The sequence below is a fragment of the Choloepus didactylus genome, chromosome 2, assembly GCF_015220235.1.
Source record: "Choloepus didactylus isolate mChoDid1 chromosome 2, mChoDid1.pri, whole genome shotgun sequence".
Taxonomy (NCBI): domain Eukaryota; kingdom Metazoa; phylum Chordata; class Mammalia; order Pilosa; family Megalonychidae; genus Choloepus; species Choloepus didactylus.
In genome coordinates this window covers 144594417-144619001 of record NC_051308.1, presented here as the reverse complement: position 1 = coordinate 144619001, position 24585 = coordinate 144594417, and the positions used below count along the sequence as shown (strand labels likewise).

The following is a 24585-nucleotide window of genomic DNA, read 5'->3' as shown; positions in this document are numbered from 1 at the left end:
AATTGTGGTGTTTGAACAAATCGACTGTAGAGTTGTACCGTTTAGAAAATTTAGATCCTGTACCAAATAGATATCTATTCCCTTGGTCTCATATGAAAGTCGAAGTTTTAAAACACAATCAGTTTCAACCTTTATCCTTTGGCCTGGCTTGCCCTGGTCTTAACCAGACCTGCTTCATTCATATCACTAATTGAAATCTGGGCTCTTTTTCAGCTTTTTTTTTTTTTTTTTTGACAGTGGCTGTATGCACTAATACTGACATTCATATCTGCTGAGCTCTAGCTCTGAGTTTCAGGTGTCTCAGAGATATGCATTGTTCCAGAGACCAATCAGGTTATACCCTAGGGGATCAGCATCTCAAAGTTTAGAGATAGGCCTTACAATTCAGGGAGAGTTAACTGCTGTAAGAGCTTACAATCTAGGGACTATTACAATTATTGTGTCCACGTTAGGCTATGTTCTAAGATTCAATTCTGCGTTTACACATTGTAGTTAGTCCATATTGGTGAGGCATCATCCCTCTCACCATGTTTTCTCCAACACTTTTACTCCTATATATATATTTTCCTACAATTTTATAGAGTTATATTCACATACCATACATTTATCCACAGTGTACAATCAGTTGTTCATGGTATCATCATAAAGTTGTACATTTATCACCACAATCAGCACTTGAACATACTGATTACTACAAGAAAAATTGTTTTTTTTAGCAATAAGAAAAAATGATAAAAAGAAGAATAACATGTCATACAATACAATATACTACTAAGGACAGCAAATAACACCACTACCAAGAATCCCATATGACTCCCCTATATCCCCCTCTCATATACATTTAGCATTGGCATATTGCATTCAAGGACTTTTGATTAGGAATCATGGATTTGTCTGAGACTAGGTAACTACCTGCACTGATGGCTCTATGAGTCATCTATCATGGCTTTAAGTAAAGAAGAGAAAGCTAGAGGAAATGGGAATGCTGAAGATATCGTCTGCTTTCCTGGATCCAGACATTCCTGGAATCAACTCCAACCTTATTCCATTTGGTTACTTGAACTAAATACATCTGTCTCAGTTCATAATTCCAGAATTTCTCTATCTGCAAAAGCCAGAAAGCCAAGAATTATCTTGCCACTTGATTGTTCCTCAACATCCTTATCCAACCCATTTTCAAATGCTGCTGACTGTACCCCTTTTTTTTGCATCTGCCCAGTTTCTCCATCTCTACCATTATTTTCCTAATCTAAGCCACAAACCGCCATAATTTCTTACCTGAACTACTGCAGAGGATTCATAGATAGCCTCTTCAAGGCCATTCTCTCAAAATGAAAAATCTAATCTTATTCCCACCATCACCACCATCTTCTTTATCACACAAATGCAATATGTATGCATCCGCATACACATACACACTCACACACACACCTAAAACTTTTTAATGGCTTTCCATTGCTCTTTGGATAAGATCAAAATACTTTCTATGACCTTTCTTATGTGGCCTTGCATACTCTGACCTGCACTTTCCTTTCCAATGTCATTTTGTGCCATACACTTCTGCCTCCATGTTAGAGGTACTCCATTCTTCTTTCTTGGCCTTGAGTTTCCCTAGTTTCAACTACAAGTTTTTTGCACATTTTGTTTCCACTGCCTGGAATGTGTTACCACAGCCCAATCACTTCACTTATTGAAAATCTCTATAAATATTTCAGCCATCAGCTCAAATGTCACTTCCTCCAATAAACTGTCCTTGACCTCTCAAAGTAGGCCAGAAAGCTCACATTACATGATCATGGACTGCTCCTTCATGATTACTATCTCAGTTACAATGTGTTGTTTGTGGAGTTATTTGCTCCTTATTGGTCTACTCTATTAAATATAAAGCTCCATAAGGATGGTGATTATGTCTACTTTTCTCAACATTATATTCTCAGCATTTCACAAAATTCTTGATACATGGTAGTTACTCTAAATATCTGTTGAATGAATGAAAGTGGAGATATATTTTAAGTTTGGCTATTAGATAAAAATACAGGTCTCTATAACATACTTCTCCTAAATAGAAAGGCTATTCTCTAAAGGTTTGAGATGTAGCATAGAGAAATTAGAAGCAAAATACTAGTGAACAGAAGAAAGAGGAACAGAAAATGGATACTAAAAGTGAAGGGATCCTATCATTCCTTCTTACTCTAAGCTTTCTCATATTAGGCAAAACACAGTTACAGGAAAAACAGGAGCAGCAAGCCCGCCATGTTGCCTACATGTTTCTAGAGTAGTCAAGAAAGAAAAAGTTGGCAAAGGAAAACTGGCAACAGAAATTTCTATTTTATAGAGGGCCAGAAATTTTATGAATAAGTGATAAAATCTATATGCTCTTTTTTGATGAGATATGAACACTCCTTAACACTCACTGAGTCTACAACTTAATCTACAATGACTTTTAAAACTGAACACTTTCAGCAGCAACTGACAGAGATGGATAAACACTCAAGCTATCAACCTCAGACAAAAGTAAATAGCAAATAACATGAGAAGAGAACCAAAAATGTTCAAGGCATCTAGAGTGGCTAAACTCATTATTGTTGCCTTAAATTGATTTCTGTTTAGATAAAACAATTCTGTAAAGTATAGTGTATATGTTTATTGATTATATTGCTACATAATAGCATTTTTTTGGTGGGAGAATAGAAACAAAGTTAGCTACAAAACATGATAGTCATTAATATCTCTGCAATGTAATCAGTGTCAACACAGACTTTGTGTTAACACTATGATTCCCAAAAAGTACCACCTGTGTTTATCTTGGGGCAGCAAGGATGGTGGTGTTCTCTGAGAATGCAGTTCCAAAATTATGGTAACAAAAGCCATAGGATCTTTGATCTTTAATCAATACTCCTAAGTTGTGAAATTACACAATTTTAATAAATCTATTTCCTTGGACTTACATCAATAAGTCCTTTTCTAGTGAGGCAAACTCATATGTCTCCTTCCAGACATGGCTCACTAGCTCCCAGCTGGAAGTGTTAAACTGATTACACTCTAAAAGATTGGTTCTACCCCATCAGGAAATGTGTAAAAACTTTCTTTCTGTAGCAGAAGTTGTCTTAATTTTAAGGTCTTGAAAGTGGCGTTTCTTATACCTTCACACTTGATTTATCTTATTCATTATCCTCTTCTTTGTGTTTTCTTGAGATCTGTGTCTTTTACTCCCTGCTTACTTCCTGGTTTTCTGGTCTACTGTCTTGCCATTTTAGCCTAAAATGCAATCTTCTTTACTCCACAATCCTAAATGGCACCTGATACATGACTAAGTATTGTCTGTCAGTTCTTCCAAACATTGTAGGATAGTTGGGCTCCATTACTGGACCTTATATTTAGTTGCCAATATTCATCTCTTAGTATTCTTAGTTTCCCATCTTGTCTCTACTTTGCACTGCTGATACCTATTACTTCTTCGTGACATTATGCTCTCCAAAGTCTTCATGACTTCCTAGTGTAAGGATCATAGCCTCTCCCCTTAGGCCAAAAATACACTTAGCTTAGCTTTATGCTTTAGTCATCAAACATATAGAAAACCACTATACTTTTTGTTCCAGTTTGCTAATGCTGTCTTTTTGCAAAATACCAGAAATGGATTGGCTTTTATAAGGGAGTTTACTTGTTACAAAGTTACAGTCATAAGGCCATAAAGTGTCCAAGGTAAGGCATCAACAACAGGTACCTTCACTGGAGAAAGGCCACTGGCATCCGGAAAACCTATGTAAGCATGGAAGGCACATGGCCGGCGTCTGCTTGCTTCTAGGTTGTGTTTCAAAATGGTGTTCTCCAAATGTTGCTCTTGAGGCGTTTTGTCCTCTCTTAGCTACAGCTCTTCCAAAATGGCACTCTCAGTTGCTCTGAGTTCCTTCTGTCTGTGAACTCCTTTATATGACTCCAGTGATCCAATTAACACCCACCCTGAATGGGCAGGGTAACACCTCCATGGAAATTATCCAATTAAACCTTTCACTCACAGTTGATTGAGTCACATCTCCGTGGAAATGCTCAATCAAAGAATTCCAATCTAATCAACACTAATACACCTGCTCCCACAAGATTGCATAAAAGCACACTTCTAAATTCATTGTGATGTTAACAACTACCACTTGAGGGTGAATTAAAAACAACAACAACAACAACAACAACACGTTTTGAATGGCAATTGCAGCTTTATTTCTGAAATACAACAAATTAAATTAAAAATAATATATTTAGATATTCTTCCTGCAACTATTCACCAGGCTGTCCACCTATGTGTTACTACGTGTAATTTTTTTACTGCCACATGAATGTTGTTCTAGGAAAAAACAATAATAATCCCTGATCTAAAGCTGATGTTTCAGTTATATTTAAATGGTGTTGCTTTTACTAAAAATTAATATTTTAAAAAGCAATTATATTTATACCATTAACCAACATTAATAACTAAAAGTGAGAATGCTAGAAAACAAGCTTTAGGCAAAATATTGGCAGTAATATAAATGTGTCTTACAGATCTCCTGCAGTTTATGTAAGCACTCATGTCTATGCAAATGGCCAAGAATTAAAATCAAATAAAAAGTTTGGCAACATAAGATAAAGCAAATATTTCATTTTGATTAGAGACATTTTTCTCAGAAACTAGTTAAAAAATCATTGTAAATCACTTCTAAAATTATAACACCACAGAAAATAAAAGAGATGAGGATAAATCAAATGTATAGGGTTAATATCAGATTTCAGTCACCTTTGCTTATATCACACAGCCATTTCTCATGTCTCTTCATGAAACCACCTTCTATCACAGGGCAATGATTTCCAAACCCACGAATGTGACATCTCAGTGGTCCAACCCACTTAGCCTACCCCAAATGCATACAGACAACTCATAGACCTTGTTATGGCTTGAATTGTGTCCTTCAAAAAGATATGTTCAAATCGTTATCCTTGGTCCTATGAATGTAGCCTTATTTGGAAATAGGGTCTTTGAAGATGTGATTAATTAAGACGAAGCCAAACTGGATTAGGGTGGGCCCTAATGTAATATGATGGGTATCCTTATAAAACAAGAGGGAGATTTGGCACAGGGTTAGACAGACATGAGAGAGGAGTATGCCCTGTGAACATGTAGAGGCTGCAGTGCTGCAGCTGCAAGTCAAAGATCACCAAGGATTGCTGACACCCCCAAAAGCTGGATTAGGCAAGGAAGGATTCTCCCTTACAGGTTTTAGAAGGAGCATGAGCCTGCCAGCCCACTGATTTTGGACTTCTTGCCTCCAAAACTGTGAGACAATAAATTTCTGGTATTTTTAAATCATGCTGTTTGTGGTAATTCGTTACACAGACTTCAAGTTTCAACTCTCTTGCACAAACTTAAATGTGTCCATGCTGTTTAGAACATGATTAAATATCACATTCAAGACAATATAGCACCTTAAAACACACTGGCAGTACAGGGTTTGAGCCAGAAGGAGTGAGAGGAATCAAGAATGTGAAATGCAGGAGGCCTTGTGGACACATACTCGACGGGTACCAAAAAGCAAATGGAACCTAGCAGTGATCCTCACTTTAGATCCCCCAAAAGAGGCCGCAGAGGCCCCTGTGGCTGCAGCTTATTGTATTTGATCACTGCTGCTGAGTCTCCCACATTCCTTTCTCTAACCTTTGGGTTATTTGAATTTCTCATACCCTTGAGTTCCCCAGAGCTTTCTCCACTCTGGGAAATACAGGAAATACTGTGACCTGTCAGCTGTTTTGACTTTCAGAGAGGATATTTGCTTGTCTGCTACATAGATGTCTAACAGGGACTGGATCCAGGCAGAGCAGTATTCATCTCTCCCTGAACACTGACTGGTGTTACATGTGAGACAGAGGGTCTGTTAACCCAGCTGCTGGAGAAAGGCTTTATTTCCCAGGGGGAAAGTCAACACATCTGGGGCAATGTCATCCTCACACTTACTTTTGGATTCTTTTCATAATGGCAGACGTCTGCTCTCTGGCAAGGGTAACAGTAATAATCTGTGGTTAAAGTCTTATGAATAATGTTGGCACATTGTAACAGATACAAAGCATTTCTCTTTTTTTTTAATAAACTATACAGAGTTTGGGTAAATTAAATCTGGACAAGGACTAGATCATGAGGGAAATACCAAAACATTGCATTGGGTGATCTTAATTAGAGTCAATAATCCTTTTCAAGATTGTTGAATGTTTAAAGATTTGCTACATTTTAAACCCATTTTTCTACTTTTATTTTTATGTTACTGAAATTTTTGTCACATTTTATAATCAAGAGTTTTGATTCATCTAAACTACTTTTTTTGCTATTTAGTTTACTAGAGAAGTTGTATGTTTACAGAAAAATCATGCAAAGAATAGTTCCCATATCCCTCCCCACCATGAAAACAATTCTCCCTATTATTAACACTTTGCATTAATATGATATCTTTGTTAGAACCAATGAAACAGTATTATTATAATCATATTGTTAACTATAGTTCATACTTTATATAATGGTTCACCATTGTGTTATACAGTCCTATTATTTAAAAATATTTTTTTATTTTAGTAATGTATATATAACCTAAAATTTCCCTTTTAACCATATTCAGATATATGATTTATTGGTGTTAATTACATTCACAATGTTGTGCGACCATCACCACTATATATGACCAAAACTTTTCCATCACCCCAAATAGAAACTCTGTACTAATTAAGAATTAATTCCCCATACCTTACCTTCACACTGGCCCCTGATAATCTGTAGTTCCTGACTCTATGAATTTGTTAATACTAATTATTTCACATCAGTGATAACCTACAATATTTGTCCTTTTGTGTCTGGTTTATCTCACTCAACATTATGTCTTCAGGGTTCATCCATGTTGTCACATGTATTAGAACCTCATTCTGTTTATGGCTGAATAATATTCCACTGTATGTTTATACCATATCATGTTTATCCATTCATCAGTTGATAGACACTTGGGTTACTTCCATCTTTTGACAATAGCGAAAAATGCCGCAATGAACACTGGTGTTCATAGAGTTGCTTTCATTTCTTAGGTAAATATTGAGAAATAAGCTTGCTGGTTGATATTGGTAATTCTATGCTTAACATTCTGAGTAACCATACAACTATTTTCCACAGTGGCTGCACCATTTTACATTCCTACCAACAATATATGCAGCATGTTCTTGTTTCTCACATCCTCTCTAATGCTTGTAAAATTCCATTTTTTTTATTAGTAGCCATTCTAGTACGTTTAAAATGGTATCTCATTGTGGTTTTGATTTGCATTTCCCTAATAGCTAATGATACCGAATATCTCTTCATGTGCTTTTTGAACATTTGCGTATTTCTTTGAAGATATGTCTATTCAAGTCTTTGCCCATTTTTTAATTCAATTGCTTGCCTTTTTGTTGTTGAGTTGTAAGATTTGTTAACATATTCTAGATATTAAACCCTTATCAAATATGTGGTTCCAAATATTTTCTCCCATTCTGCATGTTATCTTTTTATTTTTATGATGAAGTTCTTTGATGCACAGAAGTTTTTAATTTTGATGAAGTCCCATTTATCAATTTTTCTTTTGTTGCTTGTGATTTGGATGTAAAGTCTAAGAAACCACTGCCTAACAAAAAGTCCTGGAGATGATTCCCTAAGTTTTCTTCTAGGAGTTTTAAGGTTTTGGTTCTCATATATATATATGTCTTTGATACATTTTGAGTTAATTTTTGTATATGGTGTGAGAAGGGGTCCACCTTCATTCTTTTGCAGATGGAGATTCAGTTTTCCCAGCACCATTCGTTGAAGAGACTCTTCTTTCCCCACTAAGTGGATTTGACATCCTTGTCAAAAATTGATTGGCTTTAGATGTGAGAGTTTATTGTTGAACTCTTAATTTGATTTTATTGGTCTATATGTCAGCCCTTGAGCCAGTTCCATGCAGTTTTGGTTACTGTGGCTTTGTAATAAATTGTAATAAATTGGGAGGTGAATCCTCCAACTTCTTTCTTCTTTTTCAAGATGGTTTTGGCTTTTCAGGACCACTTACCCTTCCATATAAGTTTGATGATTGACTTTTCCATTTCTGCAAAGAAGGCTGTTGGAATTTTGACTGGGCTTGTGTTGAACCTGTAAATCACTTTGGGTAGAGCTGATTTCTTAGTAGTATTTCGTCTTCAATCCATGAACACAGAAAGTCCTTCCTATATTTAGGTCTTCTTTGATTTCCTTTAGAAATGTTTTATGATTTTCTGTGTACATACTTCTTTAAATTTATTCCTACATATTTGATTCTTATAGTTGTTATTGTATATGGAAATTTTTTCTTGATTTTCTCTTTAGATTGTTCATTACTAAGGTATAGAAACACTATAGATTTTGGGGTGTTGATCTTGTACCCTGGTATTTTGCTGAATTTATTAGCTGTAGTAGCTTTGTTGTGGATTGATCAGAATTCTCTGTTTATAGGATCATGTCATCTGCAAATAGGGAAAGATTTATTTCTTTCTTTCCAGTTCAGATGACTTTTTTTTTTTTCTTTTTCTTGCCTAACTGTTCTGGCTAGACCATCCAGTACAATGCTGAATAATAGTGGTTAAGTGGGCATCCTTGTCTTGTTCCTGATTTTAGAGGTAAAGCTTTTTGTCTTTCACCACTGAGTATGTCAGCTGTAGATTTTTCATATACACTCTTTATCATGTTTAGGAAGCTTCTTATATTGCTAGTTTCATAAGGGTTTTTATATAGAAGCGGTGATAGATTTTTTCAAATGTCTTTTCTGGGTCATTTGAGGTTCTCATATGCTTTTTTCCCCTATTGTTCTGCTAATGTGGTGATTTTCTTATGTTGACGAACCCCTGCATATCTGGGATAAATCCCACTTGATACTATAAAATTCTTTTAATATGCTGTTGGATTCCATTTGCTAGGATTTTGTCAAGGATATTTGCATCTAGATCACTGACGGATATTGGTCAGTAATTTTGTGTTCGTGTGGTATCTTTATCTAACTTTGGTATTAAGGTAATGTTGGCCTTATACAATTTGTTAGTAAGCATTCCCTCCTCTTCAATTTTTTAGAAGAGTGTGCAAAGGACTGGTATTAAGTCTTCTAAGACTGTTAAAATTACCCTGTAAAGCCATCTGGTACTGGGCTTTTCTTTTTTGGGAGGTTTTTGATGACTGATTCAATCTCTTTATGTGTCTTTTTTGGGAGGTTTTTGATGAATGAGCCAATCTCTTTACTTGTCTATTATGTACAGTTTACTTGTCTTTTATGTACATAATATTGTATTAAATATTAAACATTGTGTTAAATATTAAAAATTTTATGTACATAATATAGTGTTAAAATTCTTTTTATTTCTGTGGGGTCATTAGTAGTGACCCTCATTTCATTTCTGTTAGTTATTTGGATCCTTTCTTCATTTTAATTGCTATGTAACTAAAGGCTTCTCAATTTTATTGATATTTTCAAAAACCAACTTTTGGTTTTGTTAACTTTCTTTCATAAAAAAACATTTCTATTTTATTTATCTCTGCTCTAATCTTCATGATTCCCTTCATTCTTATTGCGTTAGGTTTAGTCTCTTCTTCTTTTTATAGATCCTCCAGTGTTGAAGTTAGGTTTCTGATTTGAGATTTTCCTTCTTTTGTAATGTAAATGTTTAGAGTGATAAATTTCACTCAGCACTGCTTAGCTGCATCCCATAAATTTTGCTATGTTGTGATTTCATTTTAATTCACCCTAAGATACTTCCTAATTTTCCTTTGATTCTTTGACCCATTGGTTGTTGAAGAATGTGTTGTTTATTTCCACATATTTGTGAATTTTCCAGTTCTTCTGTTATTGATTTCTAGTTTCATTCCATTGTCTTTGGAGAAGATACATTGTATGATTTCAATATTTTTAAATTTATTGAAACTTGTTTTATTACCTAACATATAGTCTATCCTGGAGACACATCAGTTTGATTTATAATTATCATTCAAGTCTCTGTGTCTTCACTGTTCTGTCTAGATGATCTATGCATTTTTGAAAGTGGTGAATACAAGTACTATTAGAGAATCACCTATTTCTCCCTTAAATACTTCAATATTTGCTTCAAATATTTTGGAGTTCTGCCATTTGGTGTGTGTGTGTGTGTGCACATATATATACGTACACACACACACATATACATATATAATTGTTATATCTTTCATAACTGATATGTTATATCAGTATATAGTGACCTTCTTTGACACTCGTAACACTTTGTGACTGAAAATCTATTTCATCTTATATCAGGATAGCTGCCCCAGATTTCTTTTGGCTATTATTTGTATAGTATATATTTTTCCAACCTTTTCACTTTCAACCTACTTGAGACTGGAATTTAAGATGAGCTTCTTATAGATGGCATATAGTTTGATCATACTTTTTTATTCATTCTGCCAACCTCTGTCTTTTTACTGGAGTGATTAATTTGTTTACACTAAAGCAACTACTGATACTGCAGGACTTTTGCCATTTTGCTATTTGATCTTTCGAAGTCCTGTATCTTTTTTTTTTTTTTTTTTTTTGCCTGTTAATTCTTCTGTTACTGCCTACTTTCATATTTATTTGATTTTTTTTTTGTGGTGTACCATTTTGAATCTCTTCTCATTTCCTTCTGTGTATACTTTTTCAAATATATTCTTTGTGATTACTGTGGTACTTAAATTAAACATACTAAATACATAAAAATCAGTTTTGTTTGGTACTTCAATAGCATACATAAGCACTGATCTTATACTCCTCTGTCCCCCACCTTTTGTTGCACTTTTTACAAATTATATTTTTATACATTTTATGTCCAAAACCATAGATTTGTCATTACTTTTTATGTATTTTCATTTCAGAACCTCTATTACATAGAACAGCTATACTCTGCTGTGGAAACCTTTTAAGTGATACTTCATTTCAGTTATAGTTTTTGATTTGAGTATTTCTGCTTGGTTCCTTTTTAAAATTTCTCTTTGAGGTTCTCATATGGTTTATTCATCATTTTCCTGAAATCCTTTAGTTCTTTCTCTGTGTCTTCCTTTATATCCTGGAGAATATTGAGGATTGTTTTTTAAGTCTTTGTCCAGTATGTCTCAAGTCTGGCCTTCTTCACTGATAGCTCTGAATTTTTATCTTGCTGCTTTGGATAGACCATCATTTCCTGTTTCTTTCTTTGTCTTGGCAACTTTTGTTACAAATTGTACATTTTAAAATTTTAATGTGTTAACTGTGGGATTTACTCTCTGTCCTTAACTTTGTATCCACCTAGTGATATAACAGTAATTTCCTCAAATTCAAGGAGCTATAAAAACAATCCAACACAAAAAAATACCTTTCTCATTCTTGCAAATTGAATTTTGTTGGTTGGTGCACTCCTTCAAAATTAGCCATCCTATGAGGAAGATCAGCCCAAGGCAAATATGAAGTGCTGGGTTCTCAGGTTCTCTTTGTCTTTTCAGAGCCTGAGTCTTCGTAGCCTGAGGAATTGCTCTGTTTACAGGAATACGAATGTCCCCTATACCCTAATGAGGTAGAATTCCACCCACCCCCAGGTGCTCAATTGTGTGGTAAAGACAATAATACTTAGCCCCAGACAACTTAGACTTAATTGATTCTCCCACTGTTTAATTCTCTACAAGCTGCTTCTGTGTGCAGAACAAGTTCTGTGACAGCAAGAGAGAACAATTTCCTAGTTCACTCTTTCATTCCGCCATCTAAGAGACTGTCACTAAAATACAAGCACAAAGGGGTTAACTCCGCTCTCTCCAGAACAAGGACAGGGACCCACAAAGGGACAGCAGGCTCCACATGCATTAGGGAGGGTTTAGGAAGGCACCATTAAGTGCACCAGAAGCTTCTCATACTGTTTTTCAAGCTTGATTTTCTTGATTTATCACTCACAGTTATTGCAACTTTTTAACTGTTTCGTGGAATTTTTCTTTTTTTTTTTAAGATTTGTGGTTTTTTTGTTTTTTGTTTTTAATTAGAGGAGGTGTAGGTTTGTAGGATAATCATGCATAAAATACAGGATTCCCATATACCATATGTGCCAGTTTAGATGTATTATGTCCCCCAAAATGCCATGTTCTTTGATGCAATCTTGTGGGGGCAGATGTTTCAGTGTAGATTAGGTTTGGAATCCTTTGATTGAGTGTTTCCATGGAGATGTGACTCAATCACCTGTGAGTAAAAGGTCTGATTGGATAATTTCCATGGAGGTGTGGACCCTGCCCATTCAGGGTGGGTCTTGATTTAATTACTGGAGTTCTATAAAATAGCTCATAACAGAAGGACCTCAGAGCAGCTGAGAGTGACATTTTGCTAGAGCAATTGAGAGTGACATTTTGGAGAGAGCTGCAACTTAGAGACAGACATTTTGAAGACAGCTGTTGAAAGCTGACACTGACATTTTGGGGAATACCATTTTGAAATTCAACCTGGGAGCAAGCAGATACCAGCCACGTTCCTTCCCAGCTAACAGAGGCTTTCTGGATGCCAATGACCTTTCTCCAGTGAAGGTACCCTATTGATGCTTTACCTTGGACACTTTATGGCCTTAATACTGTAACTTTGTAACCAAATGACGCCCCTTTATAAAAGCCAATCCATTTCTGGTATTCTGCATAACAGCAGCATTAGCAAACCAGAATACCATCCAAAAACCAAAAGAGTGCATTGGTGTGAAATATTTGTTAAAATTGATGATAGCACATTTTTATAAATGTACTATTAATGACAGTTGATAGTTTAACTCAGGGTTCTCTGTGTAGTGTAGTTCCATGGATTTCTTAAAAATTTTTCTCTGTTACCATATATAAAATCTAGCATTTCCCCTCTTAATCATATACAGATATTTATTTCGGTATTGTTAATTGCATTCACAACGTTGTGCTACCATCACCATCATCCATTACCAAAACATTTCCATAGTTACAAATAGGAACCCTATACATTTTAAGCCTTAACTTCCCATTCCCTATCCCAACCCCATCCCCTGCTAAATTATATTTGAGATTCTGACTCTATGAGTTTGCTTATTCTAATTGTTTCTAATCAGTGAGATCATACAATATTACCATATAGTCCTTTTGTGTCTGGCTTATTTCACTCAACATGTCTTCAAGGTTCATCCACACTGTTGCATGTATCAGGACTTCATTCCTTTTTACAGCTGAATAATGTTCCGTTGTATGTACATACCATATTTTAGGTAACCATTTATCTGTTGATGGACACTTGGGTTGCTTCCATCTTTTGGTAATTGCAAATAAAGTTGCCATGAACTATGTCTTCCAGTTTTGAAGTTAGGTCTATGATTTGAAATATTTCTTCTATTTTAATATAATCATTTAGAGCCATAAATTTTCCTCTCAGGACTTTGCTCACTCCCATAAGATTTGGTATGTTGAATTTTCATGTCCATTCACCTCAAGATAAGGCCTAATTTCACTTCTGATTTCCTCTTTAACCCACTGATTGTTTAACTCCATGTTGTTTAATTTTCATATATTTGTGAATTATCCCTTTCTCCATCTGTTATTGATTTCAAGGTTCATTCTGTTCTGGTTGGAGAATATACATTGTATGATTTCAATATTTTTGAATTTATTGAAACTTATTTTGTGACCCAACATTTGGTCTATCCTGGAGAATGTTCCAGAAGAATGTGTATTCTGTTTTCCTTGGATGCAGTGTTCTATATATGTCTGTCAGGTCTAATTGGTTTAGTGCATCATTCAATTCCTGTACTTCCTTATATTGATCTTCTGACTAGAAGTTCTATCCATTATTGAGGGTGGTGTGTTAAAATCTCCTACTATTAATGTTAAACTGTCAATTTCTCCCTTCAAATCTGTCAGTATTTGGTTCTTATATTTTAGGTGCATATATATTTATAATTGTTACATCTCCCTGTTGAATTGTCCCTTTTATCAATATATAATGGACATCTTTGTCCTTTGTTACTGTTTTTGACTTAGTCTATTTTATTCCATAGTAGTATAGTCACCCCAGCTCTCTTTTGGTTACTACTTGCATGGTATATATTTTTTCCCATCCTTTCTCCCTTGACCTACTTGTATCTTTGACTTGAAGCTGAGTCTCTTGCAGACAGTATATGGTTGGTTTATACTTTTTTTATCCATTCCGTCAATCTCTGTCTTTTGAGTGGCAAGTTTAATCCATTTACATTTAAAGTCATTACTGATAATACAGGATTTTCTTCTACCATTTTCTGTCTTGCCTTGTAAGTCTTATAACTTTTTTGTCCTTTCATTTCTGTTAAAGTCTACTTTTATATTTATTTGTTTTTTGTTGTACCATGCTGGGTACTCTCTCATTTCTATCTGGATATATTTTTCATCTTTTCCTTGTGGTTACCCTGGGGATAAAATTTAACATCTTAAATGTATAACAATTATATATGCTTTTATACCAAATTAACTTCATTAGCATACACATATACTTTTCCTACATCTGTCTGTCCCACTACCATTATTTTTGTACTTGTTACCACTTATATCTTTGTACATTGTACATTTATGCATTTTCATTGTAGCACCTATAGGAAGTAAGAAGTACAGCTACATATTAAACAATATGATGAGACAATACAGCAGGTCTTTACTTCTTTATGCTGCTTTGATCCACTGTCTAGAGTCCTTTCATTTCATTCTGAAGAACTCCTTTTAGCATCATAGGGTGGGTCTAGTGGTGATGAGCTCCCTCAGCTTTTGTTTATCTGAGAATGTCTTAATTTCCCCCTCACTTTTGAAATAAAGTCTTGCCAGGTATAACTTCTTGGTTGACAGTTGTTTCCTTTTAGCACTTTAAGTATTTCAACCCACTGCCTTCTTGTCTCCATGGTTTCTGATGAAAAATTGGTTCTCAATCTAATTTGGGTTCCCTTTTACATAACAGGTTGCTTTTCTCTTGAAGCTTCCAGAACTATCTCCTTGTTCTTTGCATTCAATAGTGTAATTCATATATATTGGCATGTATTTTTCTTCATGCTTATCCTGTTTGGTGTTATCTGAGCTTCACGGATGTGCATAGCCATGTCTGTTGCTAAGGTTGGGAAGTTCTCTGTCATTATTTCCTTGACTATTCCTTCTGCCCCTTTCCCTCTTTCTTCCCCTTATAGGACTCCCATAATGCCTATACCAGTGTGCTTCATGGTTTCCCATAGCTATTTTAGGCTATTTTCAATTTTAATATTTCTTTTTTCTTTCTGCTCCTCAGCCTGACTCATTTCAAGTGTCCTTTTATTCAGGTCCACTGATTCTTTCCTCTTACAGCTCCAATATGCTTTTGAAACACTCCTGGGCATTTTGCATTTCAGTTATTTAGTCTTCAACTCCAATAGTTAATTTTGGTTCCTTTTTAAATGTCTCTTTTCTTAGACTCTCATATCGTTCATTCACTGTTTTCTGATATTCTTTAGTTCTTTCCCTTTACTTTCCTTCATTTTCTTGAGCATTTTCAAGACCATTGTTTTAAATGCTTTATTTCAGTAGGTCCACTTTCTCATCTTCTTTGTTGATGTTTTCTATATTTTTATCCTCTTCCTTTGGATGGGCCATCATTTCCTATTTTTTGTTTGTCTTGTACTCTTTTGTTGTACACTGTACATTTCAATATTTTAAAATGATAACTCTAGGATTTACTCTCTGGGATATCTGTTTCTTGGTCTGGTAATCAGCTGGTGGTAAGACAAGAGATTTTCCTGAAGTTTAGCTCTCCCAAGGCAAATGCAGTGTGCATGGTTTTCCTTGTCTTCCGAGGCCTCTGTCTTGTCTCAGTCTTTTATTGGTTTTGGAAAACAATTCCCCTGATACAGGAGTTTGGTTGTCCACTCTGTTTCCCAGAGGACAACCCTCCCTCTCCAGGGTATTGGAACCAGGCAGTTCTTTGTCCCAGACTGTTTGCCTTTATCATTTTTACTTTCCTTTCATTGTCTCACACTACTTTTGCAAGGAGGCCATATTCTGGGTGGAAGGTCTCTTGGTGGAGGAATTTCCCAAGTCAGTCTTTCCCAGCCAAGTCAGGCCTTGACCCTTGAAAGTGGCACAGACCCTCTCCAAAGTGCCCTATGAAGGGGCTCAGGAATGGCACCAAAAGCTACTCTGATGGCTCCCAAAACTTGAGCTTTCCTGGCCTTCTCAGAAAATTCAGTCCTTCAGCTAACTGTCCCCTGCAGTCCTGAGAAAGCACTGTATCTTTAAATCTCCACTCCCTCTGCCCTCAGAGGAGTGTTGAAAAAATAGCTGCCCTCAGAGCTGGGAACCAGTGATAAGAATGCACTAATTAAAAGCCATGATTAGTTATCAGCTGTGTTCACCCCTGTTCACAAAGAGCATTTTTACATCCCTTTCTGTCACCAACAGCTAGCTAGGTACTGGACCCCATGGAGGGCTGTTACAAGAGTTGGAGGTGGGTGCTAGTAGCTACCGTGTGGAGACAGCAATTTACCATTCTTTACCATAATTTATCAGTTTCTTCCTATGTCTCCTCCCTAGATGCTGCACCATGTTCTTCTAGCCTCTGGAGTTTCAAAATAGTTGTTTCAGACAGTTCTTGCCTGTTTAATATTTGTTCTGGTGGAAGGACTGAGTCCTGGAGCTCCCTATTCCACCATCTTCTCCAGAAGGTCCATGTTTTCTGGAGTTTTGAGGAAAATGGCTCTACCAGTTTTTGCTAGTTGTTCAAAGATTCTTTGGAAGAATGGCACCCTAGAGTATTTTATGTTGTCATCTTTGTCAGCTGGTTCCAGAGACTAGAAATCCAAAATCAAGGTGATGGGGAGAATGCTTTCTGCTCGAAGTCTGTAGGGTTCTGATGCTGGCTTGCCATAATCCTGGGGGTTTGTTGGATTGCTTCTGCCTCCTGTTACATGATGATTTGTACCTTCAAATCCTTTTATTCTTGTTTAGCTCAATCATCAAGAAAGCAGGACTGCATATGTAGTTCTGATGACAAACTAATGTTAAGATTGTTTGAATTGAACATGCTGATACTTAGCAATTCTATGCAGAGGATATATGTAAATCAAGAGTGGCAGGCACTGTGTGCTAACAATATACAGCAGTTAATAACGGTGGCCTTACCATCTTTCTCCCAGGTGCAGAGCTGCCTGTGAATAGATGAGCAGTCTTCTCTCCAACTATCTTGTCTTTTTGTAAATTGTCCTCAAAAGGAATCTTTACTGAAATAGCTGTGCACTCCTTAGCAATCTCATCTATAATAAAGGCATCTAAACCACTGAACAATGGGAGTCCCAGAGGGACCAGGTAACATCTTTTTGTACCGTCTTAGAGCTGTAAGATAAAATGATCTATATTCTTTGACTGTGATTCAATCTCTAGGTCACCACAGATTCAAACAAGAGTATTCTTCTAGTTTCCGCATTTAAACACTTTCACATATATCCTTCTTTCTTTTTGATGGAAAATTTGGTTGATTGATAAGATATATCCAGTTTATGAATTAGATGTCATCTGAAATAAAATTAGACAGATGATTTCTATTTGGGAAATTTCAGTGGAGAAGCCATGAATTCCAGGCAGAGGGAATAACAGCATGCACGTAGGTAGAAAGTCAGGAGTACACAACTTTGTACTCATTTATTCAGTTTGACTAGGGGTTTGGATAAACCCAATTGTTTTATAGGAAATACTGGACAGAGCACAAGATGGGGAGTCAATGATAAGGGCAATAAAACTATGGGCCTTGCTGGTTAGTGACTTTGGTTATCTGAGGCTAAGGTTAGTTAGGCACCTTTTGAGTCTCCAGTTCTCCTTTGGAAATAAGGAGGTTGAATTAGAAAACCTTTAAGGCTCCTCTGTGTTCTCAAAGTTTACACTACATTATGCCACCTCACTGATTCAAGGCAAAGAGTAAATAGCTTGTGTGAAAAATAAGAGAAAGTTAAAAACAAAAAACAATGTTTTCTGATGTTCATAAAAAATCATTTCAAGAGGATTATATGACTAATACTGAGAAGCTCTTTGGAGTGTGCTGTCCCTTGCCCTGCTTTCTCGCTATGTGGAAGATAAAATACAACCAAAAAGAAGGCAAGGAATCTTATCCTATATCTCACCCCTCCTTCTATATTGCCAACTATTTTTCTTTTGGTAGCTAATAGAGAGTCTAAGAAATAAAGCTACTGCTGGTTGAAGAGGCATCTCAGGGACTCTTCAAAGTCAGGAACCCAGAAGAAAGACACATTCTGATCAAATCCATGTTTGAGAACTTACTCCCAAATATTTACTGGCTCCTTACACTGTTAATAAGGAGTTTATTATGCTGTAGCTTCTTACTACCATGCTAGAATGCAGGCCAAGTGGGGCCATATCTTCCCATTATTTCAAGAGAAGCAAGAAATTAGTAATAATATTGATAATAATTTCAAATTAAAAAAAAGAGAACAACACTGTGTGCTAAAGAACAAAATAAAACAACAACAAAAACCTATTTGTGGTATATTCAGCTGTGCTCTGCATCTGGTTTAGAAGTTTCTATAGGATGGAAGTAAAAAATTTCAATACAATTATAAAATGACAAAAAAAGGTAATTTACTAAATGGCATAACATCACTTTGCATTTAAGAATGGGGAAGACCTCAAAGAGGTGCTATTTTAGTTGGATTTTATAGAATTTATTATAGTTCAGTTATGATTATAAAGTAATATGCTGTTACAGGAAATGAGATTATGTAGATTGCATTTAAACAACTTTAAATTTGAATAGTAAGACATCAGAGAAGCTCCTTTATTCCCAGGAGACAGAGCATCCAAATGGGCTCAGGTTTAGCTTGTGTTTTTATATGTTTAGAAAAATGAGAATTTATAACTACAAAGGACTTTAAAGATGACCTAACCCTGAACTTAATTTTAGATAATAATAATAAAATTTAACTTTATTTGCTAGGAACTGTCCTGGGTGCCATCTCTGTATTTAGGCTAACATGGTGATTAGCGTGCAAGCCTTCACAGACCAATTTTGTGACCTGGAACATCTGGGGACCTCAGCTTTTTTTTTTTCTGCATGTTTTTTAAGTGAGATTGTTCACATACCATACAACTATCCAGAGATCCAAAGTGCACAATCAATTGTGCACTGTACCATCATACAGCTGTGCATCCATCAACACAATTATTTTTTTTCAATTTTTAGAACATTTTCATTACTCCAGAAAAGAAATAAAGACAAAAATGGGAAACTCCAATCCTCCCATACCCCTAACCAACCTCCCTCCATTATTGACTCATAGTATTGGTATAGTACATTTGTTATTGTTGATGAAAGAAAGTTAAAATACTACTAATAGTAGTATACAGTTTGCAATAGGTATATATTTTTCCCTATAAGCCCCTCTATTATTAACTTCTAGTTATAGTGTCAAACATTTGTTCTGGTTCACGAAAGAGATTGCTAATATTTGTATAGTTAATCATGGACACTGCCCACCACAAATTCACTGTTTCATATATTCCCATCTTTTAACCTCCAGCTTTCCTTCTTGTGACATAAGTGACTCTGAGCTTACCCTTTCCACCACATTCACATACCATTCAGCACTGTTATTCTCACAACATGCTACCATCACCTCTGCCCATTTCCAAATATTTAAGTTAACTCTAGTTGAACATTCTGCTCCTAATAAGCAACTCCTTGGGGGCCGCAGCTTTTTAAAACTCTATTAGATAGGATAAAAACTATAACTACTTCAGAAAGTTAGAAGGTTTTTGTGAGGTTAAGGAAGAAGAATATTTTTTTAAGTGTTGCAATAATACCCTTTGGAGTGAGCACAACCAAAACTGGAGCATATTTTCCCCTTTGCTTGCGCTCAAGGTTAACTAAAATGGCAGAATTTAATTGAAGAGCATGTATGGTGCATGAAAAACCAAATGTTTTATTTTAGCCATGGTTAAGTATAAGATGTCTATTAAAGAAGTCAATTTCTTACTGGAACAAAAGCTACTTATTCATTCATCAAATAAAGTAAATTATACCTAAAAGGGAGCAGAACATGTTGATGTAAAGACAATTAGGAATAATGTAAGCAAAGCACTGTCTCTTATGCAGGCAAGGGAAAATGTTCAAATGTTTTTTAAAGAAGCAGAAGAGTATGCATTTTTTTATTTCTTTAGTTGTTTTTTCTTTATCAATACTGGTAAAAGGTGGTTTAAATTAACATATTAGTCTTTTACCTATAATGTTAAGATTCACAAAATATTAAAGCTAGAAGGAGATTAAGAGATCATCTAGTTCAAATCCCGTTTGAGATGGAAACTGATGCTTCAAGAGAATAAGTGGTTTGATCAAGTTGACATGTATGGTTGGTAGAAAGAAGACAGAATGACACCAGAGTGCCTTTAAACACCTATCAAGCTTTAAGTGTTTAAGATTTTATGTGAAGTTTCACTTAGCAGGAAATAAACAATTTAAATTCCTAAAGCCAGCTTGAAGTTTGCTTTATTTCCATAAATTTCATAAACAAACCTGATGCTTTTATGTTGTAGCATAGGGGTTATAGTCTTCACCTGTTCATAAATTTTAGTTTTTAGCCACTAATGGAAACATTTACAAAGAGATCAAGTTCTTTTATAAACAAATAAATAAATAAATATTTTCTGCTGATTTCACACAAACAAAATCACTTAGGTACAAAGGCATCTTAGTATTGTTTCTAAAACACCAGAAATAGGGAAGTACAAGTATCTCTGATTGGTAAGTACTCTAGCTATGGGTCTAATGTACAGTTTGCTTCATTCATGAAGCAAATACTTATCAGGCTCTGACAATGCACACAGCTCTGTGCCTTGCACAGAAGGAGCTATCAACAAATGAATGTAAGATCACATTGAGATTGGGAAGAGAAACTGGAATGGCCCTTCAGTTCCCCCAGTACTGAGTTCAGATTCTTCATCCCACCAACTCACAAAAGTTCAGGACTTTGAACTTTAGGAAGTGAGGAAGCAATGATGAGAACAAGAGGTAGGAAAAGGAAAGCAGGAAGTTGAGGAAAAAGTGACTATCCAAGTCACGATTACAGTAAAACATTTTTAAAATGCACTAATATTCTTCTTTCCTGTGCTAGTTTGGATATATTATGTCCCCCAGAAAAAGTCTTGTTCTTTGATGCAATCTTGTGGGGCAGACTGAGTAATCTTTTTGATTAGGGTGTGACCTATTGATTGGATGGTTCCATGGAGATATTACCCACCCAACTGTGGTTAGTACCTTTGATTAGATTATTTCCATGCAGGTGTGACCCTGCCCTTTCAGGGTAGGTCTTGATTGATTTACTGGAGTACTTTAAACAGAGCCAGGCAGGCCCAGACAGTGCTGCAGCTGAGAGACATGTTTTGAAGACGGCTGTTGGAAACTGACACTGACATTTTGGAGAACACCATTTTGAAACACAACCTGGGAGTAAGCAAACACCAGCCACATGCCTTCACAGGTAACAGAGGTTTTTGGATGCCATCAGCCATCCTTCAGTGAAGGTACCCTGTCACTGATGTCTTACTTTGGACACTTTATGGCCTTAAGACTGTAACTTTGAAACCAAATAAACCCCCTTTATAAAAGCCAATCAATTTCTGGTGTTTTGCAAAATGGCAGCATTAGCAAACTGGAACACTTCTCTTAATTTAAAATATTGAGCATTCATGTGTCCTGAAGTAGAGTGATGGCTTTTAAAATACTGGAGCAGAAATGATTTATTCATTTGATTGTACAATTTTATTATTTATAAGAGAATATAATTCAAAAGAACATTTCTAAACTTGGGTGATAGGAAGAATTGGTTTCAGTTTTAACAATTAAAACTAATAAGTGAAATAGAAATGTTCCTAAGTTTCCTTCAGCCCAAGATGTTATGGTTTTTGGAATATATGTTTTCCAAGAGGTTTAGAAATTTTAATAACTCTGACTGCAAAATTTTAGCATTTGGTATCTGTGCTGGTTTGAAGCTGTTATGTACTCCAGAAAAGATGATGTTCTTTTAATCCATTCTTGTGGGTGCAGACCTATGGAGATGTAACCCACCCAATCGTATTATGATTCAAATACTATCTTTGTAATCTGTCTCATCTTGTTAAAGTTCTGTTATTGGCCTTATCTAGATTAATTTTGAGCCTAAAGGGAATATTTATTTAGATGAGTTTTTCCTCTAAGGCTAGATCTTGGGTAATTATTTAAGAATTACTCTAAGATGATAATTGCCATGTTAGAGAAAGAATATTTGAGGCACCTACTATGTGCAAGGCCCTGTGCTAGGTGAGGAGACACAAGTAAACTTTCCAGGATCAGGGAATCTGCCTTAAATTACATTTCATATTATTTAATTCATACTCTTTTCCTCTTGGCTTAAAAGCTAAATTAGATGCAAGGCAGTTACCGTTTTAGCATTAAGCTTTTACATTGCTACTTAACATACAATACTGTATCTAGTTACATAAAGATCCAGTATTTTCTACATATTAACATGTTTTTTTTTACATTTTATTCATTAGGTTTTTAAAATTATTTTAGCATGAAGGTTCCATTTATTGTATCCAAAAATAAAAATAGCATCAAAGTCTTTTTGCAACTCCCCAAACCCAGTTAGGGAATAATGATCATATGCTGCAAAAATGTAAAATGCAATTTGTGCTGTGCCCCATTTACTACAAAATCACTATGAACAATGCATTTTGTACACTATATTGCTCTAGGGAAACTGGATCAGCATAGGAATGAATAAAGAACATTGCATTTGAAATCAGCTAATTCTGCTTCAGCGCTTTTAAAAACTATTTGTTATGATATTACTTCCTGTCAAGCACATAATGTGATATTTTCCTCAATAAAACTAAACAGTTGCTATAATTTCAGCTTTCCTCATTTTCCACTTTTTAAGCACTAAATATTTAAACAATGCAGACCTGGAAGTCTCAAGCCAGTCATCCATCCACAATCTCCTTGCCTAAGGTATAGTAACCATCCGTGCCAGGGCCTGTTATGTCTCACAGATACACACAGTGGCAGCTGCCAAGGTCCTTACCTGCCCGCAGGCCAGGCCCATTCCTCTTTCTCCCATGCCATGTGGACACGATAAATTTAACTCCAGGGCATCTGCTCCAGAAGACTTTAAGACATGAAAGGAAAGGAAAGGAAAAGGTTTATTTGTATAGCCATACACTTTCACCATTGAAAACAAAGCTCACACAGGTCAAATTTTACAGATGCTGTTTTCTGCATCACAGCTTTCTTGCAAGGTGTGTTCTGACTCTCTCAAATGCAGGTGTGTATAACAGTAACAACAATGATTTCTAACGTGTATTAAGTGCTTAAAAGGTGCCATTCACTGCTGTTACGGGCTTTATGTTTTTTATCTCTTAATTCTCATGATCCTCATATTACTATGATGCTGATTTTACAGATAAGGAAACTGAAATATAGGAAGGTTAAATGACAAGCCCAGTTAATAAGTGATAGAGCAGGGATTTTAACTCCGGCCTGTTTAACACATTTATTTTGCTCTAGACAGTTTCTATGTTTATAGTACCAAATCTTACTAATTCTGAATAATTGGTACTGGGAGTAGAAGTGAGAAGAAAAATGGAGTAGGTTAGCTGGAATAAATGGGGCAAATTTTAAATGTTATTAACTGCTAATCAATTTTATAATATTTTAAAACAGTCTATGCTAAGAAAACATGAAGTACAGTTAGTTTAGGCTTACTTAATAATTAAATAAGAATTCTTTTTAGTTAACTCATTAATTCATTAGTACACAAATGCTTCCTATACAGCATTTAGTTCATTCTACGTACTCTTAGAATATTTGGATAATCTTAGAATTTGGGGGGAGAAATTCCATGAAAAATGTAGAGAAAAAACAAAACATTTTATATAATTTAATATAGTAATTTGATGAATAGGGGATAAACTACACCATTCAAATTCTATGTTCTTTTATCTAACTGCTAGAATTTCTCCAATGCACATTGTTTCAAAAAAGTAAGGCCAACTATGAGCATAATTCAGTTTCCATAGGATTATAACATGCCTATCACATCATACAAAAGCTTTAAAAAATGTACACTATTCTCTAAATATGTCTTTTATATTTAGACTTATACGTAATGTAGACAGCTGTTTCCTCAAGGCCTCTCTTTTCTTCCTAACTGTTCAATATTTTTTCCTTCTTAACTTACCCATCTTTTTTCATTTGTCATTTTACTTTATCTTCTGCACACTTGTGAAAGTCCATTTGATCATTCAGCCTGTTTTCTAACATGGTCTCATTATGGTTTTTTCTTCCTTAATTCAATTTTTAAATGCTTCATTTTATTTAAAAATTACCATAAATCATGCCTCTTTTTTCCTGCTGGTTTGGTAGTGAGCATGGACAAAGCATGGCCTGCTGAACTCCTGAGTTCTAAAACAAAATCTGCTAAGGAATTTAGGATGCTTTGGCCTATCAGTTAACCTTCTTTGTGTCTATCTCTTCAAGTGGAAACTGTAGGCAATTTGAC

At 35.4% G+C, this 24585-nt stretch overlaps 1 protein-coding gene across 3 annotated transcripts in view; it reads right to left on the bottom strand.

Moving 5' to 3' along the window:
* Nucleotides 1–24585, bottom strand: part of DPYD (dihydropyrimidine dehydrogenase) — a 943583-nt gene that overhangs the window by 281072 nt on the left and 637926 nt on the right. For all 3 annotated transcript variants that reach the window (XM_037826568.1, XM_037826567.1, XM_037826569.1), the window contains one exon: nt 23110–23193. In XM_037826568.1, coding sequence (XP_037682496.1) covers nt 23110–23193 — 84 coding nt within the window. The remainder of the gene's footprint in view (nt 1–23109; nt 23194–24585) is intronic.